The sequence below is a fragment of the Myxine glutinosa genome, chromosome 3 (assembly GCF_964187855.1).
Source record: "Myxine glutinosa chromosome 3, kmMyxGlut1.1, whole genome shotgun sequence".
In the NCBI taxonomy this organism is placed as follows: Eukaryota; Metazoa; Chordata; class Myxini; order Myxiniformes; family Myxinidae; genus Myxine; species Myxine glutinosa.
This window is the reverse complement of record NC_136263.1, coordinates 191,378,148-191,400,926: the sequence shown is the minus strand read 5'-3', so window position 1 is coordinate 191,400,926 and position 22,779 is coordinate 191,378,148. Positions and strand designations below refer to the sequence as shown.

Here is a 22,779-nt window from a genome sequence, read left to right as displayed (position 1 = left end):
ATATATATATATATAAACTTGAATTTTATCAGCATATAAATTGTGCTGCATGTATGGATGTGTATTAGGCATAGATGATATGGAAAAATAGTAAAGAAAATCTTGCTGATTGGAACTATTGTGAGTTTTAAAACGGAATGCATTGTGCATCTTAAACCAAGGGGCAGACATGAACGCGCTGTTACGTTATTTATACTCAGAACGCGCTGTTACGTGTACCTGCAACATATTTGTTAATCTCGCACACCTATATTGGCATACTGGTGTCAGTAGTACTCACTGGGTGCATAGAAATGGATGAGCAACAGTTAAGGGGGTGTATAAAAACACTTACTTGGATATTTTCTACAAAAGTAGGGGTTTCAATAAGTGGTACCATACACATGGGATTCATCAAATTAAGTTTTGGAGTTCAAACAAAGTCACGGGTTAACAGATGGGAATGGATAGTAAATAAATTCTTCGATGCTGGGTAAATGAAGTGAGATATTACAAAGACTTATTAGAGCTATTGTTCTTCCTTGCAGCAGTGGGAGAAAATTTAGATCCAACATAATGAATCTATAAATGAATGTGATAGGGATAATATCCTCAATTTGTACTAATTATTTGATTGTGGGTAAAGGAATTAATTAATCGTAGTGGATTGTTAACAAGCAGCCTGAAATGTCCTGAGAGTGTGCATCCATGTAATCAGAAATCCCAGATTTGTTTTTTACAAACAACATTTTGGTAGAGATCTTATGTGGACGAATACTTGCTTGGTAGATAAAAACGGTAATGCATGTTGGCAGCGACTTCAGTGGCCATTTAGGCCGAACAAATAGAAAAAAAACTGTAATTGAATATGTAATTTACAGATGAGTATTTGGGAAGTAAAAAGGGAATTTATTGAGTTGGGAGACATTTTTCGAAGGTTTATTAAAGTGTTGCAATATGACATTTGGCAAGGAAAATTATTGGATGGGAAAATTAGATCTGTTTATAAAATGAGTTTTGTTGACCCATTGAAGTTAATTCTTTGAATTGTTGTTTAATTAGCATGTTGAGTTCAAATTGGAAATAGTTTGGTAGAGCTTTGGTTAAAACCTTTGGTTGCGGTATCTTGGAACGAAATGATAAACCATAGGAGATTGATAAGAATAGAAAAAAATATGGACCCAAAATAGAAAGTTGGATTCATGCCCCTCATTGCAAACAAGCACATGGGGCTAAGGTGGACGATCCCACAGAAAATGAGGCTGCACCTAGCAGCCCAGCAGAACATTCAGTGGTAGATAAATGATAGTCGTGATTTACAGTCATTTGAATTACATTTTAACACCCCTTGCATTGATAAACATTACATTTTCAACATGTGATATTCCTACTTGGGATAGTGACATTTATTTGCCTGCATGACATACAATTACCTGCTGATATTAATACAACATGAGTGAAAAATGTATCACAACTACACTCATGATCAGGGGATTGAGTTCAACCCCGGGAGATAGGGGGATCAGGGCAAGACAAATAATCTGATTTATGTTACATATTAAGGGATTTTCTTTATTTACCTTTTAGGAAGCTTGTTAGTTTGGTATATAATGTTAAATGTCATCGACATATAACTATGTCATAGGTATGAATATATACAAGGAGTAGCAGACTTGTTTGTTGGTTTAGTAGTTATATTGGCAATTGTTTTAGTGGTGGCTTGCTTGAAAGCCTTAGTGACGGTGTGTTTGAATAAGGTAACCAACAACACGATGATAACGCATGAAGTGACAAATGAGGAAAGAAATGTAGAACCAGAAAAGGAAGACTTTTATGGCGACATAAACAGTAGAATTAAGATAATGGCATAACGACAATGTTATGAGTTGTGTCAATTACAATATCAGTGAACTCATATCACCACGAGTGACACACTGTTAGGAAAAAAGAGGGAAAAGAAAAAGTGGAGAGGAATTATGGTAATAATACATTATGCTTAATTTGTTGGTTTGGGAAAATTGTTGTTGGGAATTAGATATTCCCGTTTGTGATTGTAATCATATACAATGCTATTCTTAGTTTAGTAATAAAATACATACCTGATTGAATATTATTTGTGTGACGCATATAAATGAATATAACGTTTGTGTTAAGGAAAAACAACAAATTGTTGAATGTGAAACTGTCGGAAGATATACATGATTATGCTGATTTCATGGTAAGATGTACCCTATCTGATTCAGTGTGTGCGGAAAGCAGATTCAGATGTGACTGAGCATAAGGATAAGACGAGATCACATTTTGGAGGGATTGCTAACGGAATTGGGAAGAAGTTCGAGAAAGAAAGAAAATTTGTGGCTAAAAAAATGAAGTTAACCATGGCATACACCCTCTTTCTCAAAGAATGATGAAGACATTCTCCCATGTAACTAGGAGATGAATGCTTACCTTCACCAAGGAAATTTATGTGACCATTTGCCTGGATCACACTGCAACATATGAAAGAAAGGCGATCACTTACTCTTGTTCGAAGGCTTCGAACATTCACCACATCAGAAGTTGCAGGACAACGACATTTTACCTGCAACCTCTGTGAAATGCGGGGACATATGTTATTACTTCACCAACGTCCGGGGAACCAGCATGGAGCTGCAAAAAACGGCTGTGCCCTTGTCACAACAGCTGTGCACGATTCTGCTGGTTGCTCCTGGTAAGGACCATGAATGACCTGAACACCATGGTCCCAACATCATTGTGGATGCATCCGGCATCCCTGTTCCACATCTTGCTGGCCAATCAACGTCACACCAATACTTGCTGCCCACTCACAATGAGGGAGGAGGCAAGTCGACTACAACTGGGTGAAGGCCGTGTTCAGGAATTACTATGGTTTACAGCAAAAAGTGGCAAGAATGCTACAAGGAGAGCAGGGTCAGTCTATGACTCCGCAATGTTACCACAACAGCGAAATCCTACACGAAGTAGTGCAGGAGCTATGAAGACATTAGGAGAAAATGTTTCATACCAGGATTCAAACACAAGTGATCAGCCCTTCCTTTCAAACAAAGTCAACATTTGTGTGGAGGCAAACGTTTTTACCAGATGGAGCAGATGCTTTACAAAACTTGAAAATGAAGTGAAATTGTTGTATCTTGGTGATGGTGAAGTGTTGTTTTGAGAATATATTTGTGATGCAAATGCAATAGATTGAACGATATGGAAGGAGTCAATGACCAACGAAATGTTTTGTGATTCTTGCAGGATGACGGTGTATGCCCAAGGGAATTTGATTACTTGTAGTGATTGATTATTTACTTATACTTGTAATGATGATTACTTGTAGTGATTGATTGTTTACTTATATTGATGTTTAGATTAATGGTTAATATAAACAAAAAACAAAAAGATGAGGGAATTGTGGAAGTGTAACTCAGCGTAACTTATTAATTGGCACTGGTAACTTATTAATTAACCTGGTAACAAAGCAGATATATTTTACATGCAAACTCTGTGAAAGACGAGTTTGTAAATGAGTCAGGAATGCGCCCGAACATGATAATCTTTTGTCCACCTGGTCACAGCCCCTGGCTGAAGCACCCCCCTATCGTTTGGTAAACGGAACTCACAACAGGAGGGGAGCGAGCTGATACCAGGACCTCGGGAGCTGATACCAGGAGCTGATACCAGTACATGCATGACCTCGGGGCACCAGCGGAGAGGGGATTAAAATCCAGTTTGTCCATATAACGGGAGCAAACGTGGAAGTCGGGAGTACTTGCTGCGAGGAGCTCTGACGTACGGGAGTGTCGGAGGAACATCAGCCGAACGAGAAGGACATTGGAAAAGAGTTAACCTGATCCATTATATTATGCGGTATTATTTGGTAAATGGAATGAAGTGAATAACCAGTTAATAAACCAGACCTTTTGTAAACCTGTGTCCGGTCATTGGAGTCCTGTGAGTCTCACAGCTACAATTCCCCTACACCAGCATTAGCACTTGTGAGGGACTTAGCATAAAACTTCCCCATGTCAACCGCGCAGGAGGTTGGGGATAATTGGTGTCATTAGAGCAGTACTGTGTAGATTGTGAAAAATAATAACAAAAAAAATTATTGAAATATTGTGAGTTTTTCATTCATATTCTTTTTGAACACCCCTCACCATATCAACTTTTAAATACTTATCCAAAGTTTTAAACTTCTCAGAGAAGCAAGCATTAAATGCATCACTGCATGTAATTTGCATAGTTCCATGCTTGGAAAAAAATCATTAATTGCTTACTTACCATGGAACCATAACTTGTGGTGAATGTCAGTAATCGATTTGTTAATAACATATTGAATTAATTAAACACTGACATGCTTTGCCTAATTCATTCATCAATACCAGTCACCATAGAGTTTTCAGAATCCATATCTTGGGTCTGTAAAAATGGTTGCCAATGGACAGAAGCATCGCATTAACCATTTCAGGGCACAGGGCTGAAGCCTACAATCCCAAGAAGTGTCTGGCAGGATGCCGCGGAGATCCAGAGGAAACGAATTAAGCCATATTCATGGTAGCCCAGTAAAAAGCCAGTTACGACATCAGAAACGCGGTGTGCGCCAATGGACACGCGCAGCAAACCCACAGCGATGACCCACATGATGAGCAAAACGCGGATTGGGAATGCCAGCACTAGATGGTGGAGTAGGAATTGCATGACGAGGGCAGCTCGGGCAGCTTGCCCAGCCGGGAAGGAGTAAGAGACGGCTGCGACTACGGGCCACAAAGTGGACGGCAATAACGCCACCCAGCGCGACGGAAGTGGAATGGGGGAGGAGTAGACTGAAGAAGAGGAAAATCCAGATCCGTGGGGAGGGTGGCGGCGCCGCACCAGTGCCTTCAGTGACGTCACAATGACAAAATCGAAGAGGAGCGCTGGTGAATAAATAGAGAATAGAAACGTTAGGCAGGAAGTCAGATCAGTAGATAGGCATAGGCCTATACAAATATAATCTTTATAAAACTAGTGAGGTACACGTGCTACGCACGGGTGGGAGGCCAGAAGCAAACAGACAATGCAGAAACGGCGAATGCTAAAGCATGAAACCAATAAATTCCACATTTCTGTAGCACCTTCAGTCACACGTCAGACATGGACAGCAAGTTCGTGAAGGACTTCCATGAAAAACGTACCCGTTGGCAAACAAACGGGTATGTTTGTTCCATACCCAGTCAATGGCGAATCTGCATTTGGCGATTCGCGAATTCACGTTTAGAAAGTAGAAACCGTCACGGCATTTCGTCATTCACTTGAACTCGATATCTCTTTTTTTCATTCCAAACAGCATAACTCCAATCACAACTTAAATAACATTAATATAAAAAATAAACTTTTAACAACATTCGTGACATAAACAAATATTTAAATCCTGATGTGAAGTTCCTTATGGTTGGGTGAATACAATTACGAATTCAAAATCGTACTTGTATTCACTCAATTCCAATCATCAATTGATACTTTAATAAAACGATTAACACGATTAACGTTTAACGATTTAACATTACGATTGAATGACAGTTGTATTGGGATATTATCAAACCCACGCATTGCCATAATCTGTCCACTTCCGCATTCGCGGCAGGTTCATAAATGTCATCAAAATCTAAACAGTATTTGTAGAATTACAATAAAAGCCACATCACTGTTCATATTGGTAAATATTATTCCATCGTGCTTGGAAAAACTGGAAAATCGGAAAACTTGGAAAAATAGGACAAATAATATAGCCTATTTTACTCTAACGGGGGTCCTAGGAATACCCACCCAAAATATCGTTACTATCAGTTCAGCCGTTTTTGCGGTACCTTCGAACGGACAGACGAACATTTGGTGAATTATAGTAAAATGAATGTACAGTACAAGGGAAAGATAATATTTACATCTCCATCGGATGTATTTACTTTGAAACAATTATCTGTCCATCATAACGTGTTTAAAGGATAAAACATATTTCAGAGAAAGAATGATGAATGTACAATCCCACAAAGACAAAGCCTACCGACAGTGATAATCATCATCATCATCATCTCCACCACCGAAGGTGAATGGAGGTTGTGTTTTCATCCGTCTGTCTGTTTGTCCGTCTCTGAGCAAGATATCTCAAAAGGTTATGGACGGATCCGGACGGAATGTGGTGGACAAGTTGGGTATGTGACAAGGACGAATTGATTAGATTTTGTTGAAGATTCAGATCTGGATACTAGTTTCTAAAGTGATTCCTTACCATTGAGTGATAGGGCCAAAAACGATATATAGCAGGATATTTCAAAAAGTTGTGAATGGATTATGAGAAAACTTGGTGGATGAGTTGATTAGGTGACAACAACCAGCCAACTCGATTTTGGTTCAGGTGGCAATGCAGTTCTGGCCCGTCAGTGGGATACAAAATGTAAACTGGTCAGCCTGGCGGAGGTGTGCTCTCTACCAAGTGCCATTCTAGTTACCCCGCGCATGCGAAGCGAAAATTCGGGGTTAAGTAATTGGGTCATGTCCGCCCGTCCATCTTATCAGTTCATGATCGAGGAACAATTTATTAAATTTAATATTTAATTTTATAATATTTAATATTTTTATAAATTTATAATTTAGGATCATTGAAATCTCCTGCGATGAAGCTGATTCTGAGGGCCTTTCACTCTCTCACCACAGGCAGGTTGGTGGTCTTTCTGTCTTCTACCGACTCTTCTCCGGCCTTGCTCCCCCAGCTCTGTCCCCCAAATATTCCTGCAGGATGCACAAGAACTGCCAGAAACCCTCTTCTGGTAAAACTGCCAAAATCAAGACTCTCTGCTCACCTTCACTCTTTTATATGCCCTTTTTCCCACCTCTGGAACAAACTCCCACACTCTTCAATCCCACTCCTCCCTCCAGGTCTTTAAAACAGCTGTTCACCACCATCTCTTATCTTCCCCCATCCAAAACCTTGATCTTTTCAAGGAATGATGGCTTACATATGCATGTCATTTCTTTTCGAGAACAGATCCAAAATGGCCGACTGGCGGCCATTTTGTTACTTAAACATGTCCCCATCCATTTCTCGGACATGCATGGCCCAATTTTCCTCAAACTTGGCACAACGACAATACATGAATATACATATGCAGAAGATTTTGTTTTGTCATCTGACCAAAGATGGCCGACTGACAGCCTTTAACTACGCACAGCAAAATTAGTAAAGCCATGGTGGGCTATAACATTTTATGTCTTTTTCTTGTCCGTTTGTTTAAACTTTCTTTATGTAAGAAAATGATTTGTAATAGCTGCTACCACCGGGCTATATGATGCATGTTTACATAGAGATAATTGGGGGTTTCTCTCCCCACCGGATTCCCCCCCCCCCCCCCCACCCCCCTCTACCTTAAATATGCTACCCAGACAGAAACTTGGTTGGACTTGCTTCAGTATTTTTTTTTTCTTTTTGAGAATATATAAACAAACAAAAACATATTATACACACACACATATATATATATACATATATATCTATATATATATATATATATATATATATATATATATATATATATATATATACACATCATTACATACACATATACATTATACATACATACACATTCACACACACCGAATTATAGCGCACTTGTAGTACCTATATGGATGCTTATCAGAGTGTAGCTGGCCACTTTGACCACTCACAGGCAGCGTTACAGTCGTGTTAATACATACATTTTGATGCAGCTGCCTGTGTTTGATTTGATGTATTGAAATAACAATACAGTAAAACAAGTACAGACACATTCAAAGTACACCGCCCCCATTCCAAATAAATACCATATCCTCAATCGAGCAACATTGCCAGGGTGCCTTCTGCGCCCGGCAATGCCGCCGTGCAGCACATAGACAGTATTGGGAGGGAGAGATGTACAATAATTATTGATTGATTAATTGCATAATTAAATAAATAACTAATAATTGTAAAATAATTAATTTCTTAATCAATTGGCTGATAGCATACCTAAACCACCAGTGTTTCATCCGAAGCTGGAACTTTTAAAAAGTAATTGATGAAGTAATTAATCGAATAATTAAATAATTAATCGATTAATTGATAAAGCAATTCATGAATAAATCAAAAATACCCTTTACAGCAAAATAATTTGGTCATTGTCCTGTCCAGATATCAGCTTCCTAACTCAAAAGGTGCCTGAGATATTGTCCAGATGAGAAAGGAAATAAATAAGTACTTAATTAATCGATAATAATTAAGTAATTCATCAATTAATTGATTAATAAAAAAAATTTAAATACTGTTTTTGCCAAAGTAATTGCTCACCATTGTGCTGAAATTTCAGCTTCCTAGCTCAAAGGATGGCTACGATATCGCCCGGACAAACAAACAAACAAGCAAGAAAACAACCAGAGTGCAAACTGAATACTCCCTGTTTCAGCGCGCGTCATCACCGGGCCCCCTTCGGTGCCCTGCGATGACGTCATACAGCGCCTGGAGATGGAATAGGAAAGGAGCGGTGTACAATGATCGTTCTGCCTCCCTTCCTGATAAGTTTGTCCATTTGCGTGTTTGTTACGTCCAACTCCGATGCTGACATTTCAATAGGAGGCCATTTAATTATCCAAACAATTACATACATGTAGGGAATTAGAGGGGGGTATGGGGAGAAGTGGCAATAAATTGAGATCAAGTAATTGAAAGACATCTAGTCGGGATGGGACGCCAAAAGATAACATTTAGGTGAGTGACATGTGGAGGTCTGTATGTGACACATACATGGGAAAAAGGTGGGACTCCCTGTAAATATACATCACTTATGTACATAATACATCACTTAATACATACTTACATCACTTATGTAAATATACATAATACTAACATGGTTTCTCAGGTTTCGATGCCATACTGCAGTGACTGTTAAGAAAAAAACAATGGAGTTGAAAGGAGAGCAATGAAGGCCACTTTCCATCCAATAACTCTTAATCTTGTTGTTTTATGTCCTGTCCCCTGTGTACGCAAAGTGTTCTGGGTATTTCCTCTGTCATCCGCTTGACATGAGCAGCTGGCGAGCCCATAATGTCGCCATGATGCTATCATATATCCGTGACTGTTTAAATATAACCTTGCCCACTCCACAACAACATTTCTGAAAGGACTAACAGTTGGAAGGTAAAGTTTGTATTCAATTCCAATGTCTCTAAATTTATAATGAAGTTGGTACATTGTTAGTTTTTTAACATGGTCAGCATTGCAGAGATGGATTGAAGCAGAGGGAAGCAGCGTGCTCTCTTCCAATCACGACATCTTTTATGATTGATTGGCACATGCACATATGAGGGATAGTAACTCCATGGCCAGCCAAAAATAGGGGCAAAACCCCTGGGTGCTCACCTGGTAGAATAAAGCAGTATACTACACCGACTAAAGGTATTGTAAACAGCATCGCGGTAATTTAAACCAATTTTAATGGTTGCTGGAAGACAGGGCAGCATGTAGAATCGTACTAACGCAATCACAAGGCCCCTCCACCCCACCCTCCTCCCTTGTTTACCTCCTTAGATCACGATTTTTTAAATGCCTTGAGCAGACATTGGTACAGCACGGGTGGTGAAGGTTGTGCTCAAGTTTCATCAAAATCGTGTGTGTAGTTTCAGAGGAAAAAGCAAATACCTATTTTTGGGGGTCAAACCTGGATCCACTTTGACCCCTGGTAGACCCCCTTAGACGCCGAACTTTTTTAATGCCATGAACAAGTATAATTTCTGCCAAGTTTGGTCACAATACCATCAGCGGTTTCAGAGAAGTTGCAAGTGTTTACTGACTGACGGACGGACGGACGGACGGACGACGCGCCATCGCATAAGCTCCGCGGAACTATGTTCCAGGTGAGCTAAAAACAAACTTTCAAAAATTGCATCCAAATAGGGATTTTAATGTAATTTTGCAGCCTTCCTCATATATAATCTATCTATAATTCCAGTAATCTCTGTGTGTTTGTTTGTTTGTCTGTGACCGCTGTTTCTCGACAACCACGGGTCCGATATACTTTAAACTTGCCAGGTATATTGCTGGGGACCCGAGGATGTGCCTTTTCAAGGTTTCATATTAATCGGACAATTACTTACCGAGCTATGTCCAAAAAACGATTCAACCAATCAGAGAGCAGCGAGCTATCGCGTGTGCCGAACGTGGCGAACACACTCTGCCTCGGATGGCACATTTGAGAGGGTATTCATTTATTTCACGTTTGCAAACTATGTTGGCGCTATGTTGGCGTTAAACTATGTTTTAAAACTAATAATAAAACTAATAAAAACTAATTTGCGATTCATCGTAACTGCAATATACGACCTTCCGGAGCTCCTGTGAGAGCGTGCGCCATTACGGATAGTACGGGTACGTGCATGCCATATGTTGGCGTTAAACTATGTTTTAAAACTAATTAAACGGACAAATTTCATGTCATGTTTCATGTAAATAGAGGGGGGGGGGGGGGGGATTGTCACTGTACTCGCAAGCCGTTCGCCGTTCGCTTTGGCGTTGCGAATGGACCAAAACATTTCATGAACCAAACCATTTCATGTAAAGCGTTCGCCGTTCGCTTTGGCGTTGCGAATGAACCAAAACATTTCATGAACCAAACCATTTCATGTAAATAGAGGGGGGGATATAATTTTAGATATAGATATAGTACGGGCATGCCCTAGTCTATCTATAATTCCAGTAATCTCTGTGTGTTTGTTTGTTTGTCTGTGACCGCTGTTTCTCGACAACCACGGGTCCGATATACTTTAAACTTGCCAGGTATATTGCTGGGGACCCGAGGATGTGCCTTTTCAAGGTTTCATATTAATCGGACAATTACTTACCGAGCTATGTCCAAAAAACGATTCAACCAATCAGAGAGCAGCGAGCTATCGCGTGTGCCGAACGTGGCGAACACACTCTGCCTCGGATGGCACATTTGAGAGCGTATTCATTTATTTCACGTTTGCAAACTATGTTGGCGCTATGTTGGCGTTAAACTATGTTTTAAAACTAATAAAAACGAATTTGCGATTCATCGTAACTGCGATATACGACCTTCCGGAGCTCCCGTGAGAGCGTGCGCCATTACGGATAGTAATTCAATTAAAAACATAAAAACATTGTCCCAATTCAGTCAGAGCGAAGGGCGTTGTTTTAAGCGAAGAGCGTTTTATTTTTCCCCTTAAATTCAGTCGCCGGACGGTGAAAGCTTTTTTTTGGGGGCAGCTACTGGCAGCCACGTACGGCCAATCACAGGACACGTTGTTGTGTCGACGTGCCGTGTTGTTTTCCCTCGCGGTTTGGAATGTTTTTCCTTTTCATTTTTTTTCTCTTCTCTTTCTACTTGATGATGGTAGCAGTTCTGTACTCGCAAGCCGTTCGCCGTTCGCTTTGGCGTTGCGAATGGACCAAAACATTTCATGAACCAAACCATTTCATGTAAAGCGTTCGCCGTTCGCTTTGGCGTTGCGAATGGACCAAAACATTTCATGAACCAAACCATTTCATGTAAATAGAGGGGGGGGGATATAATTTTAGATATATATATAGTACGGGCATGCCCTAGTATCATATAATACATATAAGATAATGCTGATGTTAGTGTATTATGGTTGCTTTCTGACCACAGCGTTTCTTTTCTTTTTTTTTCAGGTGTGTTGAATGCTGCTTTGTTGAGGTGTCGAGGGGCTCACACCTGAGCTCCTCTTTGTCGAGGTGTATATATATATATATATATATATATATATATATATATATATATATATATATATATATATACATACATATATAATACGTTTTTGTTTGTTTATATATTCTCAAAAAGTTTACATATTAATCTCGAATAACGTCGAGCCTGTAAACGACGAACCTGCTGCACAAATATAGACTACTAGCGGTATCAACAATGAAATCTGTTGCACTATTAGAGTCATCCGAGGATGCATCTTTTGATCTTGACAAATGTGTTATTTGTGAAAAACCAACAAATGACAAACTGATTAGCACAACCCATGGATGTAAGCTTTACCCATGGATATGTAAGAAGTTCTGTCACTCAACCTCTTGGGTCTCACTATCTGCCATGATCTTTCTTGGGAAAACCACATTTTCAAGCTGTATTCCAAAGCCAGTCGCCGACTGGGCATCCTCCGTCGTGCGAAGTCCTTCCTTGGCACACCTGAGCTCCTCACCACATACAAGGCTTTCATCCACAGCTCAATGGAATACTGTTCTCCCCTCTGGGCTGATGCTCCTGCCTCACACCTAGCTCGTCTTCACGCTGTTGAAACCAAAGCATTCAGAATCATTGGAATCTCCCGCGATGAAGCTACATCCGAGGGCCTTTCACTTACTCACCGCAGGCAGGTTGGTGGTCTTTCTTTCTTCTACCGACTCCTCTCCGGCCTTGCTCCCCCAGCTCTCTCTCTGGGCTCTGTCCCCCAAATATTCCTACAGGTCGCACAAGATCTGCCTGCAACCCTCTTATGGTTAAACTGCCAAAATCAAGACTCTCTGCTCACCTTCACTCTTTCATTCCTCTTTTCTCCCGCCTCTGGAACAAACTCCCTCACTCTCTTCAATCCCACTCCACCCTCCAGGTCTTTAAAACAGCTGTTCACCACCATCTCTTATCTCCCCCCATCCAAAACCTTGATCTTTTATACCCCTGTTAATCCACCCCAAACCCACCTCCTTCAAATTTCCTATTTTCTTTCCTGAAAATTATTGTAGTGTCTGTCCATCTTACTTATCCCATGTACTCCGCCCCAGCCCTCTCCCATCCACAGATCTGCCGATGTCCCTGTTCTCTACTGTTGTTGTACTTCCCTCTCTCTCCCCCTCTTGTCTCCTGCTCCCTTTATTATACTGTATGTTCTATGTGTTAGCTCCGACACGACCCTCGACTTAGTATACAACAACAACAACAACAACAACAACAACAAAAAGCGAAATAGAGAGGCATGTGATATGTGCAATCACTCTGTTGCAAAATGTGTGAAACTGGTCGAAGATGATGAATTTCTCTATCATGTCTCACTTCAGTGTTATAAGAAGTATATAAATATTTCCCTTTTAAAACACATTATCAAAGACGGAGAATCACAGAATGCATAGCCAGCTCCCCAAGAACCAAGCCATTCACGCGAGTCTACCACTCATTCCCACTCAGCGAGACATCCGCCTCAAAATCCCCAAATATTAGCACGGGTATTAGGACATAATGTGACTCCTCACATACAAGGATAAAATATCATGGATCATATTGTAAAGAGGATGAAGTTGTAAAAATATCTTGCCGTAAAATGTTAGGCCATCTACTTAATGACATTCTACCTTTGAACACCACAGAAAAAGGAGATCCGGCATCCTGAGATAATACACAATCCATCAAAACTTTCTCCAAAGCCCCGTGATGATTTGGCTGTGTAATAAATGAGGATTGGATGGAAGAGAATCATTGGAATCTCCTGCGATGAAGCTAACTCCGAGGGCCTTTCACTCACTCACCGCAGGCAGGTTGGTGGTCTTTCTGTCTTTTACCGACTCCTCTCCGGCCTTGCTCCCCCAGCTATCTCTGGGCTCTGTCCCCCAAATATTCCTACAGGTCGCACAAGATCTGCCTGCAACCCTCTTATGGTTAAACTGCCAAAATCTAGGCTCTCTGCTCACCTTCACGCTTTCATTCCCCTTTTCTCCTGCCTCTGGAACAAACTCCTACACTCTCTTCAATCCCACTCCTCCCTCCAGGTCTTTAAAACAGCTGTTCACCACCATCTCTTATCTTCCCCCATCCAAAACTTTGATCTTTTCTACCCCCGCTAATTCACCCCATACACTTTTTTGAAATTCCAACTTCTTTCCTGGAAGTCCTTACAGTGTCCATATGTTTTATACCTCTCCCACCTCCCCCCAAGCCCTCTCCCTCCCACACTTCTCTCGATGTCCTTGCTCTCAAATGTTGTGTTTGTGCTTCCCCCTCTCTCCCCATATTGTCTACCACTCCCCTTATTTTGTGTGTCAGTTTGAATTTTTGTGTGATTAATGTTAGCTCTTTCACGAGCCTCGATCTTGTATACAAAAAAAAAAAGAAAAAAAAAGAAAGAAAACCTTTGGGTCAACGTGTTCGTGGCACATGGGCTCCATAATAGTGGTGAAGTGAATATTTAGACATAAGTATACATGGGACAGTTTGCCAGTTCAACTTTTGTGAGGTGTCCACTCCATCTGGTGATGGTCAAGGGCCCCGAAAATCGATTATATATTGTCATGACTTCTCGTTTTACATGCATCATTTTCTACATGAACAGACGGTGCAGGCAGAATCAATTCGCCAAGCTCGTTCTTCACATACTGACGCACTCCTAGCGAGCGTGGTTAAATACCAGGATAAACCAATCAACTGTGAGTACGTGAGGATTGAGGAGGAAGCACAAGGGTGAAGAAGAAGAGGTTGTTTTGTGTGGACTTTGGACTCTCGAGGAGATTTGAGCTAAAAGAGCACGATTACGTGGAGCGGATAAATACTCTACTTCACTGTTATTTGGTTTCCCTTGGGACTATCAGCAGAGTGCTACTTCACCATCCGCCCGCTGTTCACAACATCATGCCGAACTTTTCTACTTTGCTGGTTGTTGTTTTTTTCTTCCGCCATTTTAGATCGCTTTTTGCCGGTGGAATATTTATTTTGTTTTAACCACAGCGCTGGTCACTTCAAAGCATTGGTATTTTTGTCTCCTGAAAATCAACATTTCATGACAGGTGTTACGGATTCGTCACTTCCGCCCTTGTTATTATATACTTTTAGGATTTTTAGTTTCAGGTAAAATTGTTGTTAAGATTTCTGTGTGTAATGGAGATGGCTTTAGTAAAAGGTAAAAATAAATGTTTGTGGAGGAAAAAGAAAAACTCGGAAAAACCGGAAGAGGAAGAAGAAGGAGGAGGAAGCGGGCAGGGGAAGGAGACAGCCGTCAGTCACATTGAGGCTGCGAGCCGACTTCCTCGATATTGGTTGCGATTGAATTGAGGCTTCCCGTGAAAGGGATTGCCTGCGGCGACATCGTCCCAATCTGCAATTGCAGTTAAACCTGCGTCTCAGGTTTTGATACCAAGCGTGAACTATTGTTGGCGGAAAAGCAAGCACCTCCATTACAGGCCGGATCCGCCATTTTCCTCGAGGAGGCCGTCCACCTGCTGCATCTTGTTTTGTCATTGGGATTCCCATATCGACATCATCGTGTTGATCGCCGTTGGTTTCCATATCGGCTTAATCGTTGGTGGATGTGGGGCGTGGATTGTGCTCACGCTTTGGGGGATCGCTACCCCTTGCAGCCATCTTCCCGACCTCTCACCTCGTAACTCCTCGTCCGCAGCCGCCGACCGATACTTCCTGTTGGTCTTGCCATTCCGCACGATTTCAACCTTCGCCCAGCGTGGGGATTCGTGCACGGACTTCGGGATTGTTACATTCCACTCACGTTTGGCGTATCGTGAGTTTATTGATTTGAGAGTATTGGGGAATGATGGTACCATCATGTGTATCGTTTATGTGATGCAAGTGATATTTTCATGGTACCTTTGTTAAGAGTGTTATTATTGTGGATGTGAGTTTTCCGAATACAATTACTTACTTTTTTCTACACAATTGCATTGGTGTGGTTTTACCATGGCTAGAACACTCAAAATAACAAATCTTTCTGCCACGTTCCCTCTCGCGACTCTGAGGGGCACCGTAACCGGAGTTTGGGGAGGTAACACGTAACACGGGTTTACCTGCAAAGACCTTCGACCATCTTCTGGGGAGCATTGGCTGCATTTTGGTGGAATATCCACCTTTACTCCCGTTTCGCCATGTTCGTCGAGCATAACAGAGACAGAGGATTACCAGGAAGCATCTAACTACTGTATGACCACACTTGAGTAGAAATTCACACACATAATTTCTGCGATATGACCAGGCAATCTGGGCCTGTGGGTTAGGATTATGTGTTTTGTTTGACCATGAGCCTTGGCTTTGTTTCACTATATACTGTATACTTTGGTATTGGGGCCCAAGTACTGTATGTCTGTATCTTTATTATAACGTTTGATTATTTTTTAAACCTTTTTATATCAAAAAGGCATCTCAACCGAGACGATGACCAGCAAGTCAGAACCACAGCTGTCGCTTTATTCTTTACCCACAGTGGGCTGGCATTACGACAAAGGCTTTAAAAAGCTTGCATGCCAACTGACACTGTGGGAAGTGGAGCAGCAGCTGACATTGTGTTTATTAGTGGGAGCTTCTGAGGTTATTCAAATAATGCAACGACGGCAGAAGTTGCATTTAAATTTGAATACGTTGTTTTATGGCTACATTTCATGGACCCCGTAAACTGTGCAACGGGTGTCGAAATTGGTGGAAGTGGGACAGGCCGCCCCATTCCCCCAATTAATCATTACGCTAGCAGCAAGTGCTGGTGTGGCTCTTGGGTCCATGGCTCCAGCTGAATAATTGCATGTACCGTATGTACATGTATGTTGCATTTCCCATTCATTACTAGGCCAAGACACTTTTGCACACTCAGAGACTATATCTCAGATGCTAAAACCACATGGGTGAATTGAAGGATTTTACAGCTGGTCATTATGGGGGAACAAAGTGAGAGTGTGCGACTTTTCTGCATCAAAGGAAATGTTCTACAGTCTAGACTCTAGAGAGATGACCAGCTGCTTCTTTTCTATAGGTCAGCATACTGCCACAGTCTATCTGGAAAAGGGATGAGGAACAGTTTTGCATCGGGTAAAGTCGTTTGCAAAATGACACAATAGATTTTCCTTTGACGTATAAATGTCAGGATTTCCAGTTGATGGGGATAGGCCAGAATGCTATCTTGAGGGCCACCTACCTCTTCAAGTTGAGCATTAGAGAGAAGGCCATCCAAAGCAATCTACTGATTGTAACTGAAGTTGAGAGTTGGGATGACCGACTGGAGATGAGACACCTGGAAATGAGAATTGAGATGACTGACTGGAGTTGAGAGCTGGGATGACTGACTGGAGATGAGAAGACTGGAGATGAAAGTTGAGATGACTGACTGGAGATGAGAGTTGGGATGACTGACTGAAGATGAGATGAGAGTTGGGATGACTGACTGGATATGAGAGTTGCGATGACCAACTAGAGATGAGATGACTCGAGATGTGAGATGGGATGACTGACTGGAGTTGAGATGACTGGAGTTGAGAGTTACGATGACTGACCAGAGATGAGATGACTGGAGATTAGATGACTGGAGTTGAGAATTGGGATGACTGACTGGAGTTGAGATGGCTGGAGATGAGATGACTGACCAGAGATGAGATGACTGGAGATTAGATGACTGGAGATTAGATGACTGGAGTTGAGAATTGGGATGACTGACTGGAGTTGAGATGGCTGGAGATGAGATGACTGGAGTTGAGAGTTGGGATGACTGACTGGAGATAAGATGACTGGAATTGAGAGTTGGGATGACTGACTGGAGATGAGATGAGATGACTGGGGATGAGAGTTGGAATGACTGACTAGAGATGAGTTGCGATGACCGACTGAGGATGAGACGACTGGAGATGAGAGTTGCAATGACTGACTGGAGATGAGATAACTGGTGATGAGAATTGGGATGACTGACTGGAGTTGAGAGTTGGGATGACTGACTGGAGATGAGATGACTGGAGATGAGATGACTGGAGATGAGAGTTGCGATGACTGACTGGAAATGGGATGACTGGAGATGAGAGTGGCGATGACTGACTAGAGATGAGATAACTGGAAATGAGAATTGGGTTGACTGACTGGAGATGACAGTTGTGATGACTGACTGGAGATGAGATGACTGGAAATGAGATGACTGGAAATTAGATGACTGGAAATTAGATGACTGGAAATTAGATGACTGGAGATGAGAGTTGGGATGACTGACTGGAGTTGAGATGACTGGAGATGAGATGACTGGAGTTGAGATTTGGGATGACTGGAGATGAGAGTTGGGATAACTGACTGGAGATGAGATGACTGGAGATGAGAGTTGGGATGACTGACTGGAAATGGGATGACTGGAGATGAGAGTTGCGATGACCGACTGGAGATGAGATAACTGGAAATGAGAATTGGGATGACTGACTGGAGTTGAGAGTTGGGATGACTGCCTGGAGATGAGTGTTGTGATGACTGACTGGAGATGAGAGATGCGATGACTGACTGGAGATGAGAGATGCGATGACTGACTGGAGATGAGAGATGCGATGACTGATTGGAGATGAGAATTGGGATGACTGACTGGAATTGAGAGTTGGGATGACTGACTGGAATTGAGAGTTGGGATGACTGACTGGAGATGAGATGAGATGACTGGAGATGAGATAACTGGCGATGAGAATTGGGATGGCTGATTGGAGATGAGATGACTGGATTTGAGAGTTGCAATTACTGACTAAAGATGAGATGACTGGAGATGAGAATTGGATGACAGAATAGAGATGAGATGATGGAGATGAGTCGGATGATCATTCGGATCCTGAGAGTAAGAGACGGACAATGGAGAACATTTTTCTCACGACCATGATGCCAATGCCTCTCACTGTGAAGCGCTGATCAAGTCAGCAGGATGCAGTTTTATCGTGACATCACAAAGTACTTGAATGCTTGCAAAATTGCGTGCATACGCAGTGGTGATTATGTAGAGAAATAAAGAAGTACTACGGTAAAATAAAGATTCATGATAGTATCCGTCTTTGTTTCAATCGAATATATTTACCTGTTTTGGAGAAAAGGAATATGAGGCATTACTTGAAACATGCTCTTCTGGAGTGTAAATTTGATTTGTACGAATACGACATTTTGATTTGTACGAATTCGACATTTTGATTGGAGATTGGACAGAGGAAAATAACAAAGAAAATATAACAAGAAGCACGATGGAATTTGGTTTTGTCCGTTCTTTAAGGTAGGATGACATAAAAGGTACAATGTACTGTCTCAAACTCTGTCTTTGTTGTAAAAGGTAAAACACACACACACACACACACACACACACACACACACACACACACACACACACACACACACACACACACACACACACACACACACACACACACACACACACACACACACACACACACACACACACACACACACACACACACACACACACACACACACACACACATATATACATTGTTGTGGTTTTTAGAACCCTCCACTTTGTAAATATTTGTAATATTCCCTTATAAATAATCCCCTGTAAATATTCCCATTTTTGGTGTAAAGGTCAAAGGTCGCACCCGAGTTAGGCCACGAGCAACACGTAGCACACCATAGGCTTCTTCTTTAGTTATTTCATTCGTAAGTGTTTCAGGTAAGGATTTGTTCCCATTAGTTTGACTCTGCGTTGTATTAATCAAATAACCTAGGCCCCCTTCTCAAATTCCCATCCTATTCATTTTGCGGTTTTACCCTCTCCAAATTGTATGGCGCGCCTTTGCCAGCAGCGTTCGCTTCCTTTGAGCTGAAGCTCGCCCCAAGCCGCCACGTGGCAGAGTGGGAGAAGAAGGGAGGAGTGGCCAGGAACATAGGCGTGGCCCCATCAACGCGTCATGAGGGGAGGTACCGATGAACCCTCACGACCAATCCGGGCCGAGGCGTGTTCACCGGTAGGTGGAGCGAAGCGGACGCGGCTTGATACGCGAGGCAGGTAATAAAAGCGCGAGCGCGAAGCCCTTTTTGCGCAGATGCGGGGGAGATGATCGAGAGAGAGGAGAGAAGATCGGCAGATGATCGGCAAACTTGAGAGAACAGCGCAGAGGCGGCGAATGATAAGAACATTGCGCGGAGGATCGCTTGGGACGATCGTTTGATACGAACTGCCGTTGGTTTTGAGAGCGTTCGGCACGCTATACGGATGCAGATTCCACCCCCTCGCATATGTAAGGTCCGGTCGCGCGCCAACGATACGCGAAGCTGCCTGCCGTTCTTCGCCTGCGGACCCGGAGCCTGGACAGATCCCATCGCCTGGAACCATCTGCCTGGACCTTTCTCCCCTACCAGCTACCATTCCGTGTGAGTCTGTCTGTTTGTCCTGGGGTCGTGATAAGTTAAGACTGTTTAGATAAGCTTGCCCTATGTCCTTTTATTTCCTCCTTCTTGTATATTCCCTTCTTTCATTTCCTCTTGTAGTTTAGTTAATAAATCATATTTGTTCTTCCTTCACCCTTCTTATTCTTTGGTTCCTCTCATCCGATCGCTTTCGTCCTGTCCCCAATTGAATATCGGTGGCACGATATAGGAACCGCTATAATCGGGTTTAGTCCTTTCGTTTACGGCTCGGATCGTGGATTGCTAAACCGCTCGGCAATTACCATCACATCCGCGGTTCGAGCAGGGACTCATCTCCCTGCTTTGCGGAGAGATTGGTGAAGGTATTTGGGAAACCGTTGACCAATCACCCTGGCCAATCTCACCCCGCAAAGGAGCGGGATAGTTCCAGGACCGGAGACGGCCGGCCAGCTTAACAAGACAAGGGGATTAACCCCCCCCCCCCCCCCCCGCCTTGCTCACGGGAGTGCCGTACTCTGAGATCCGTAACAATATATATATATACACACACACACACACACACACACACACACACACACACACACACACACACACACACACACACACACACACACACACACACACACACACACACACACACACACCTAGCAGAAGATTCCCGAGCACCTCTCGAGCCGCAGCGCTTGTACTCCGGTAAATGGCTAGAATCGTCCCCACGAGCCAAACAGCCCCATGACCAGACAGATGAAGCAGCACCGTCCCTGATCGAAACGCTCCTTTCTTCGGACCTCGCTGAGCCAACCGGCGGGAGGCGCTCAAATCGGCGGCGATCAGCGCACGCAGCGTTACCGAGCCGAGCGACGGTCCCAGGAGCATGCAGTCTGCTTCGGGTAGCTGTAGCTGCTCCCGCCGCGCATCGACGCTCTCCCTGCAATGGTCCCGAGCCCGAGCCCTAGGCCTGCGACCTCTCAAGCTGGAGATCGAGTCCGAGGTGTCGACGAGCGATATAAACTCGGGCCGAGACAACACGTCTGCCCGCGCCCGGGCCCGTCCGCTCGCCATTCCGTTTAATGTTCCTCGTCTCGGATCTGAGCCCTGTCGAGTTATTTTCAGTCGAACCCATATGTGTCCAACCTCGCCCGCACCGCCCCGACCCGCTTATGTTACCGACGCCCTACACTCACTATATTCACTCCTACAGGACAAGCATCACTCCTTCCTGCTTTATTTATATACCCCCACCCCAACCACTCCCCTCACCTCCACAATTCCCTCCTCCCCCCACTGCCCTCAGCTCCTCCATCCTCCTACACTCACCTCACGCCCACATCCCCTCACCCCCAGTCCTTCCCTTTATGCCCCACATCCCCACTCCTCCTCACCCCCTTCATGCCCTACTCCCCTTAATCCCCATTCCTCCCACCCTCCACCTTCACTCACCTTATCCCCCTTCCCCACTTACCTCATCCCCCACTCTCTCCCACTACCCCAACCCCACATCACCCACTCGTCTCCTCACACCTCAACCCCAACTCCCCCTCACACCTCAACCCCAACTCCCTCCTCCACCCCCAACTTCCCCTCACACCTCCACCCCGACTCCCCTCACACCTCCACCCCAACGCCCTCCTCACACCTCAACCCCAACTCCCCCTCACACCTCAACCCCAACTCCCCCTCACACCTCCACCCCAACTTCCCCCTCACACCTCCACTCCAACTCACCTCCACCCCCACAACTCCCCTCTCACACCTCCACCCCAACTCCCCCCTCACACCTCCACCCCAACTCCCTCCTCACACCTCCACCCCAACTCCCTCCTCACACCTCCACCCCAACTCCCTCCTCACACCTCCACCCCAACTCCCTTCACACCTCAACCCCAACACCCTCCTCACACCTCCACCTCAACTCCCTCCTCACCCCTCCACCCCAACATCCCCTCCCACCTCAACCCCAACACCCTCCTCACACCACCACCCCAACTCCCCACTCACACCTCCACCCCAACTCTCCCCTCACACCTCCACCCCAACTCCCTCCTCACACCTCCACCCCAACTCACCACTCACACCGCCACCCCAACTCCCTCCTCACACCTCCACCCCAACCTCCCCCTCACACCTCAACCCCAACACCCTCCTCACACCTCCACCCCAACACCCTCCTCACACCTCCACCCTAACTCCCCCCTCCACCCCAACTCCCTCCTCACACCTCCACCCCAACTCCCTCCTCACACCTCCACCCCAACTCCCTCCTCACACCTCCACCCCAACTCCCTCCTCACACCTCCACCCCAACTCCCTCCTCACACCTCCACCCCAACCTCCCCTCACACCTCAACTCACCACTCACACCTCCATCCCAACACCCGCCTCACACCTCCACCTCAACTCCCCCCTCACACCTCCACCCCAACATCCCCTCACACCTCCACCCCAACTCCCCACTCACACCCCAACTCCCCCTTCACACCCTAACTCCCTCCTCACACCTCAACTCCCTCCTCACACCCCAAGTCCCCACTCACCAGACTGGAGAATGATGAGACCCGTGAGAACGTTTTTCCATTTGACTGCATTGAAATGTCAGTTAAATCAATGAGGGGCGATCGGTGTGCGGTCTGTCACCTTTCGGGTGGTAGAGAAACAACCCTGGACGTTTGTATTTGTA

At 43.9% G+C, this 22,779-nt stretch overlaps 1 protein-coding gene across 1 annotated transcript; it reads right to left on the bottom strand.

Annotated features, from left to right (window-relative positions):
• Positions 1-4,090: 4,090 nt before the first annotated feature.
• Positions 4,091-21,336, bottom strand: LOC137424100 (inactive phospholipid phosphatase 7-like). The gene is made up of 2 exons (XM_078774906.1): positions 20,747-21,336; positions 4,091-4,901 (listed from the first exon to the last, which is right to left on the bottom strand). Exons 1-2 carry the CDS (start codon positions 21,162-21,164, stop codon positions 4,450-4,452), a joined length of 870 nt encoding a protein of 289 aa, XP_078631032.1. The 5' UTR covers positions 21,165-21,336; the 3' UTR covers positions 4,091-4,449.
• Positions 21,337-22,779: the final 1,443 nt, after the last annotated feature.

Coding starts and splice junctions, on each gene's coding strand:
- LOC137424100 (XM_078774906.1), bottom strand. CDS start 21,164: ATGGCGAGCGGACGGGCCCGGGCGCGGGCAGACGTGTTGTCTCGGCCC. Junction 4,902..20,746: donor GCTCGGGAATCTTCTGCTAG/GTGTGTGTGTGT, acceptor TTTATTCACCAG/CGCTCCTCTTCGATTTTGTC.